Source organism: Clarias gariepinus, chromosome 17 (assembly GCF_024256425.1).
Source record: "Clarias gariepinus isolate MV-2021 ecotype Netherlands chromosome 17, CGAR_prim_01v2, whole genome shotgun sequence".
Taxonomy (NCBI): domain Eukaryota; kingdom Metazoa; phylum Chordata; class Actinopteri; order Siluriformes; family Clariidae; genus Clarias; species Clarias gariepinus.
In genome coordinates, this window is record NC_071116.1 from 23,281,256 (window position 1) to 23,289,664 (window position 8,409).

An 8,409-nucleotide genomic window follows, 5' to 3' on the forward strand; every position below is an offset into this window, starting at 1 on the left:
GCCTGCCTGCCAGCTTCTTGATTGATGAAAGCGGTCATTCGTAGCCCATTGCCTTGACGTGACGTGACCTTCTTGTGTCCCTGTCATGTGGCATCCCTTTTAACAGCAGATATATTCCATTGTTGTCTACATCAAACATTTTCTTGCATGTCTTGCAGTATGCCTGGTGTACATCACCTGCCACACGGCCCATCCAGTCCCTGAACTTAGAAAGTGCCCTTGCCTTGCTCCTTAAACTTACAACTAATTGATATTCTGCCCTGCATCACTTACTTCTGTAATTAAATCTGAATTTACCCTTACAGTATATATTGTACAATATGTTCTACATTTTCTATTGCCTTGATACATAGAGGGGAGCATTCTTTTGTTTTACAAAATTCTCTTTTTAGACATACAGATGTGTCTCTAGTGTATAAAAAAGTGTACAAAAAATGTGAGAAAATGCTTTTGTTACTATTTTTAAACATTTTGTAATGCCTGGAGCTTGTAAAAGTTTCCCCAAAATGTGACCTCATGTAAGAAGATACCCTTCCCCAGCTTGTAGCCGGCCTCCAAATTTCCACAGGGTTTAAAAATAATTCCATCACTAGGTGGATACATTGCATGCCAGGAGCAGGAATACCTGTCACTTCCCACTGTTTATCCTACAACAGGGAGCTAAATTTCAAGGTTATGTAGCTGATCTGAGTAAAGGACCATTTCAAGTCTATTAGGTCATTTTCAACAATTTCCAGGTGTTTCCACGACTGGAAAACTTTTGAAAAACTCGGATTTTTTTCAGGATACTTAGGAATTTTCTAAAATATCTTTCTATTGACAACCTACTGTAACAACATTCCTGAAACTGATTGGCACATTATTATAATTAAGCTGGGCTCATTGAGTCTTTTATTTCCTACAGTCTACCTGAGCCTCCTACAATGAACTGGACTCCATATTCACTTCAACACCATCTCCTGTTATTCTGAACTTCCAGACTCCTGACACACAGTATGCCTGCAGATCAGTCTGGTTGCCCTAAAGGTTTTTTTCTACTGCATCTCAGGGAGTTTCTCCTTGCCACTGTCGTCGTCGTCCTCGGCTTGCTTATCAGGGACATTTTGATTTACACACATTCACATTTTATACAAACTTAAATATGTATTTTTAAAGCTGCTTTGTGAAAATGTCAATAGTTTTGACATTTCCTGTTTTCTGTTTAACCCAGATGAGGATGGGTTCCCTGTTGAGTCTGGTTCCTCTCAAGGTTTCTTCCTATTACCATCTCAGGGAGTTTTTCTTGCCACTGTCGCCCTCGGCTTGCTCACCAGGGACAAACTGACCATGTTGATTCATACACACTCACATTCCATACAAACTTAAATAATTCTTTTGATTGTGTAAAGTGTATATATATATATATATATATATATATATACACACACATACACACAGTAGGGCAAAAAGGTATTTAGTCAGCCGCCAATTGTGCAAGTTAAAAAGATAAGAGAGGCCTGTAATTTCCATCATACTGTAGGTATACCTCAACTATGAGAGACAAAATAAGATTTTTGTTTTTCCAGAAAATCACATTGTAGGATTTTTAAAGAATTTATTAGCAAATTATGGTGGAAAATAAGTATTCGATCGATAACAAAATTTCATCTCAATACTTTGTTATATACCCTTTGTCGGCAGTGACGGAGGTTAAAGCTTTTGTAATTCTTCACAAGGTTTTGCCAGGGGTAGCTCAGTGGTTAAGACATTGGACTACGGTTCAGAAGATCCCAGGTTCAAACACCACAACCACCAAGTTGCCACTGTTGGGCCCTTGAGCAAGGCCCTTAACCCTCAACTGCTCAGATGTGTAATGAGATAAAAAAAATCAATAAATTTAAGTCGCTCTGGATAAGAGCGTCTGCCAAATGCCCAAATGTAAATGTTTTCACACACTGTTGCTGGTATTTTGGCCCATTCCTCCAGGCAGATCTCTCCTAGAGCAGTGATGTTTTGGGGCTGTCGCTGGGCAACACAGACTTTCAACTTCCTCCAAAGATTTTCTATGGGGTTGAGATCTGGAGACTGGCTAGGCCACTCCAGGACCTTGAAATGCTTCTTATGAAGCCACTCCTTCGTTGCCCAGGCGGTGTGTTTGGGATCATTGTCATGCTGAAAGACCCAGACACATTTCATCTTCAATGCTCTTGCTGATTGAAGAAGGTTTTCACTTAAAATCTCACGATACATGGCCCCATTCATTCATACAGTCGTCCTGGTCCCTTTGCAGAAAAACAGCCCCAAAGCATGATGTTTCCACCCCCATGCTTCACAGTAGGTATGGTGTTCTTTGAGTGCAACTCAGCATTCTTTCTCATCCAAACACAAAGTTTGAGTCCCTGGCGGCGCAGGGTGTTACTGATGGTAGCCTTTGTTACTCTGGTCCCAGCTCTCTGCAGGTCGTTCCTTAGGTCCCCCCGTGTGGTTCTGGGATTTTTGCTTACAGTTCTTGTGATCATTTTGACCCCACGGGGTGAAATCTTGCATGGAGCCCCAGATCGAGGGAGATTATCAGTATGTCTTCCATTTTCTGCCTGAAATCGTGGTTGTTTGTTGGTGACCAAATACTAATTTTCCACCATAATTTGCAAATAAATTCTTTAAAAAATCCTACAATGTGATTTTCTGTATACATTACTGTGTAATGTGGAAATGACAAATAACAACAACCCTCTGTTTCGAGGTGGCGTATCATAGCTGACCTTGAGCTCTGATCTTGACAAGGAATTTCATTCTACTTCTTCTGATAAAAATATTCTAATAAATCCAACCTCCAGTAATTCGCAAAATGTATAAAACAGATTACATTCATTGCATATCTTTACAGTATTTAAACTCCTTTAAACATGAAGCAAAAGCCTCTTTGCTAAGAAATTGGATACACTGTTTTATATTTAATAGAAACAAAAACATCAAATTAACAGGTGAAATAAAAAAACATTTTAAATTACAATAACACAAAAACAAACACCTACTAGTACAGTGGACCAATTTTTATTGAATAAAGAAAAGCACAAGTGTGCAGGAAAGGCTTTAGTACAAAAACAAAACTTGTGTGTGAACGACAAAACAAGAAAGGAAAATTTATTACAGCTAGTTTAAAGTGCATATTGTTCAACAAGGTGCTCAACACCCAAAACTGTTGGCTTCATTAAGTCGAATCCTTCACTTCTTCAGTTTCCTGGGTCAGTTTCTTCTGCACCTCCAGATAGCACTTCACCTCCTCCGGTGAGCGGATGTATGATTCTATCTCCGTGTCTGAAATGTTCTCGTCTCCGGTGACGTTCGGCTCGGGCGGGTCCAGTCTCGGACGCTTTGCATTCCGTGCTGAAGGGGGCAGAAAGAGATGCCTTTTGCTCCAGTGCGCTTCTTGAGGAGGGTCTGCGCTCTGTTCCTCAGCATCTGCTCCGACCTCAGAGCTTTCCATTGCCTGCATCATCAGAGTTTTGCGGTAAGTGAGGATATCGTCGACCAGAGAGCAGACGGAGCCCGGCTCTACGGTGCCTCCTCTGAGCCAGGGCAGGGCCCGGCCCAGCTTACAGAGCGCCTCCCTGAGCTCACCGACACGCCGCACCGCTGTGTCCCGCCGCGTCACACCCGACTGCTTCGACTTTGACAAGTTCGCTATGGAACAGAACTTATTCAGTGTGTACTTCATACGGGCCTGTAACACACACAAACAGAATTTTAAGGCGCATTCAACAGAAGTCTACACGTATGAAGGTTTATTTTATCATACCTCATCATATACACATCCATTCTGTGTCTGTACTGCTTTATCCTGTGTAGGATCACTTGGAGCCTCGAGCCTGTCCCATGGAGATTAGGGCACACGACGGAACACGTCCTCCGTGTGGTGAGGTTGCTTACCACTAAGCCACCATACTGCCATTATAAGATTTTTCCACATATCTTTCCGAGATGAAATTGTAAGCCTATTCATCTAGAGCTTGATAAATCTGGTCAGTTGTGGTAAAAAAAAAGAAAATACTCCAGTCAAGGTGGGCCAGCGTCCAACACAGTATGGTGATGTTTGAGCAGAAGTTTGAGCTCATTTGTTAATTACCAGGTTCAGTGTTGGTGAAATACAAATTATGCTGGACACTGGCCCTGGAAGATCCCTGCCATATGGCATTACTTCTAAACTTCAATTACTGGCAATAAGATTTAATTAGATGGAGAGTTTCTAGAAGGAAGTGTTTTACGTGACATATAGATAAATGTCATCTGAACATTTTTTTAGGCACGGTGGGTAAGTGGTTAGCACTGTCACCTTGTACCTCCAGGATCCGGGTTTGATTCCCGACCAGGTTCGATGTTCTCCCCGTGCTTGGTGAGTTTCCTCCAGGTACTCCGGTTTCCTCCAAAGACATGCAAATTAGGCTAACTGGCGTTCCCAAATTGCCCATGTGTGAATGAGTGAGAGTGAGTGTGTGTGAGTGTGTGTCCTGCGATGGATTGCCACCCTGTCCATGGTGTACCCCGCCCTGTGCCCCAAGTCTCCTGGGATAGGCTCCAGTACCCCCACGACCCTGAACACAGGATAAAGCGGTATACACAATGAATGAGTGAGTGATGTCTCAGAAGCTTTTGTGTATGGGTATTTAAAAACTTACCATGGGTTTGAGAGACTGCCAGGCTACATACACACACGCGGTGATGAGGGGAAGCGGTTGGCGTCCAGTCACCAACCACACATCAGAAGCCAGCTCCAACAACGCAGTACTTCTCTGCACCAACCGGTCTACAGACTCCACACAGAAATCGGGCACATCACTGGGGCCCAGCTTATACCTGACACACGGACACACACACTTTACGTCAATTAGTGTTTTTATACTGAACCTGTGCTTTACATGCCACTGTAACATATCATGATTTATATCCTTGAAGTTTTTTCTACGCACTCACTCGTGACAGTGGCTCTCCAGGAGCTCAGTGAAGCTGCATGGGGTTTTATTTTGGATGTTCAAGGCTTTATTCAGCTCGTTATAAACGGTGCCCATGGATGCCGGATCTGCGTCTAACAGCATGCTGATGGTTCCTATGGCGACAGGCCAGTTGTTCTGCCTGCAAACAGATAGCACGCAGGAGCCCCCCAACATCTCCTTCTTCATTAGATGCCCTTTCAGGAAGAGGGGGTGCTGATAGGCGCGCTCGTATAAGCTCGTCACCTCCGACTCCATGTCTCTGGATAGCCTGAGGATGCGGCACAGGGAGCGCACGCGACCCAGACCTGCACGCAGATCATTATTTATACAGAGCTGTACATTAAGAGGGCAAACAGACAGGTAGAGGGTAGCTACAGTAAACCACTATTGTATGGATTTTCTCCAGCACAGTCTCTCTGAAACAGAAGAACTAGTGAAGATGGCTAGCCAATATTGGGAAAACTACTGTATTAATGTAATGCGATTGTGCTTGTAGGGCTTTTATTTACCTACATTTCTACACAGTTCTGCGTTACCTAATTACTGTGGTGTAATATGTAAAGCTGGAATTTTGCCATCTGCTGGCGGTCATGCATACTTGTGTGACTTACCCTGTATTAATAACGTAACGCACGCTTAAAATCAGAAGAGAAACAAAAGAAAGCACACGTTCACTACCGGGAAGCAGAGAGGGACAGTGTAATTTTACTCAAGTACACAAATAAATGGAGGACTTCTATTTACATTGAGTAATATTTTCCCTACGGAGTTTCTACTTTTACTCAGAAAACTCGTGGCTAGCGAGTTTCAAGTTTAGTAGTCTTAAGGAAGACCTTTTTGTCAGTCTAAAAAAAGTGGTGTTGATGCATCCCTACATGATGAATAGGTTATTAGGGGCTTACTCTCATATAAATTAGTGGAAAACCTTATTCGAGTAAGTCAGAAGGTGAGAAGTTACCTTTGAGCATGTTGGGACATGGCTTCTTGGTCACCTCTGTAGTGATGTAATAGGGCACGGCTGGGGAGGAATGAACAGACGGGTGATTAACACCACAGACTCTCTCTTATTCTTGTTATATTATCAACAATTTATATTCATTTCTGGCCACAAGTTCATTAAACAGGTCAATTGAATCAAAACTAAAAAAATTTAAGAGCAACTAAATAACATTAAACATAGAAAGCATTACTTAGTGACTGCATTATAATTTTTTAGACAGACAAACAGACGACAGACAGTAGCCTGCTAGACGCAGAAACTGTGGCCAGAAAGATACTTGCACACAAAGTATACAGACAGACGTGTGGTATCTGACCTGTAGAGTATTGTTCTTCACTAAGTGTAGTGGTAAAGGTCCCCTCTGCGACGACAGACCCACAGTCCTGACACACCCACTGCGTCTGGCTATACAGTTCATCCTCCACGACGTTATTCGAGCCACACTCTGAGCATGGAGGCGTCATCGTTACACACTAAACACCTGACCTACAGAAAAACAGACGGTTAGAGATCTCAGTTGCGGTGTGATGGCGATTCACCCACAATATACTGTGCAGTCCCCGAAAGACGTTATGAGCATGCTCACTGTTTATGCAGCCAGTATTAGCAACGTGTATAATATAATATAATATAAGGTATAATATAATGACGATGTTAATGCAAAGATCATCAAGTCATTTTAATTGTATAGCACATTCGAAACATTAGAAGTTGACACAGAGTACTGACGATTACAATAAGAAACATTAGACAAGACTTAAACTTAATTAAAAGTTGATAAACAGTAGAAATAAAAAATAAAAGCTGAACAGACAACTTATTAAAAATCTGAATTTTTTTTTTTGCATTGAAGCCTTGAGGAGCGAGACCATGGAGCACTTGAAAAACAAAAAATAGAAGATTAAGATTCAATTTTATTTTATTCATATAGCACTTTTAACAATTGACATTGTCGCAAAGCAGATTTACACAATCAAAAGAATTACTTAAGTTTGTATGAGATGTGAATTGTATGAATCTCATACAAACTTAAATCAAAATGATAAGACTGTCCCTGATGAGCGAGCCAATGACGACGGTGACAGTGGCAAGGAAAAACTCAGCAGGAGAGGAACCAGACTCAACAGGGAAGCCATCCTTATTTGGGTGAAAACGAAAACGATTAATTCTATATGAACTTTTTAGACAGACAGACAGCCTGTAGACAGACAGACGGACTTTGCTCTAAAACTTATTAAAAAATATTTTAAAAAATTAAACTACATTTTAATAAGAGATAAGAGCTATGAAAACACCACTTTTCCCAAAATCTTGCCAGTGGATGTGAGTTGAGGTGTGAAACATGTGACTAGTGAGGTTAGGCCAGAGATCAGTCACTGCAGTCCTAAACTGTGTGTGTGTGTGTTTTTATTTAATTTTTTTTATTAAACTTCCTTCTGTTAACTATGAATAAAAAATGAGGAGCAGAACAGTAAAGGCTGAAGTAGCAAAATAAGCAGTAAAATAATTTAAAATTGCATTAACGGAGCACAAACGAGCTTCAAACTCTAGACACTGAAACCGACTCACCGGTTACTGAACGTTACAGGGAAAAGTCACAGCACGAACAACTCCACTGCCACACAGCAACGCCATGCACGCGTTTGTTTATATCCGGGTATATCCGCGCCGATACGCCACTTCCGGTGTTCTGACGACATGTACTGCCTTATCGAAACATGCTACCGTAGCGCGAGCCAGTAGCGTTACGTTTAAAGTAAAACATGCAACAAACATTAGTGTTATGCAGCAAAAACTAACGTATACATGCAAATACGGAAATACTGAAAGTTGCAAACTATTCTACGCATGCGCGGAACAGGTCGGTAGCACATTTTAGTAGGAAGCATGTTTCGACCAAACACCGATTGACTACTGCATTTAATTAAAATGCCACTAGAGGGCGACACAGTATGCTATGTATTAATGTTCAGTGACAATCATGAGACAGGGTAGTGTTCTTTATGTTAAAAATTTGAGAATTTTGATGTGAAGCTTTTTACAATAATACTGTATTCTTGGTAGTTTTACTTAACAATATAAAGAGTATTTTTGCTTAAAAAAAGAACACACATTTTGGTGTCTTTGTGTTCACCTGAGGATGGTGGTATACTGGTTAGCACTTTGGCATTGCATTCCAGGGTCCGAGTTCGACCCCCTCCTCAGGTCTGTGTGCATGGAGCTTGCATGTTGTCCCTGTGCTTGTTGGGTTTCCCCTGGGTACTCCGGTTTCCTCCCACAGTTCAAAGAAATGCAGATTAGGTTAATTGGTGTTCCCATACTGCCTGTAGAGCGTGAATGAGTGTGTGTGTGTGTGTGTGTGTGTGCCCTGCGGTGGTTTGTGCTATAAATCTCCTGAAATAGGCTCCAGAATGGCAATATTAGCCAATTGAGTCATTG

The 8,409-nt window shown here is 41.7% G+C and overlaps 1 protein-coding gene across 1 annotated transcript; it reads right to left on the bottom strand.

Moving 5' to 3' along the window:
- Positions 1-3,018: 3,018 nt before the first annotated feature.
- Positions 3,019-7,710, bottom strand: brf2 (BRF2 RNA polymerase III transcription initiation factor subunit). The gene is made up of 6 exons (XM_053475847.1): positions 7,540-7,710; positions 6,287-6,456; positions 5,929-5,988; positions 4,951-5,275; positions 4,656-4,833; positions 3,019-3,703 (listed from the first exon to the last, which is right to left on the bottom strand). Exons 2-6 carry the CDS (start codon positions 6,432-6,434, stop codon positions 3,191-3,193), a joined length of 1,224 nt encoding a protein of 407 aa, XP_053331822.1. The 5' UTR covers positions 6,435-6,456; positions 7,540-7,710; the 3' UTR covers positions 3,019-3,190.
- Positions 7,711-8,409: the final 699 nt, after the last annotated feature.

Bases quoted from the DNA above. Each gene is read 5' to 3' on its own strand.
- brf2 (XM_053475847.1), bottom strand. From the start codon at position 6,434: ATGACGCCTCCATGCTCAGAGTGTGGCTCGAATAACGTCGTGGAGGAT. The intron at 5,989-6,286 runs GTCAGATACCAC...ATTCCTCCCCAG, and splicing joins TGAAGAACAATACTCTACAG to CCGTGCCCTATTACATCACT. The intron at 4,834-4,950 runs GTGAGTGCGTAG...TCCGTGTGTCAG, and splicing joins CTGGAGAGCCACTGTCACGA to GTATAAGCTGGGCCCCAGTG.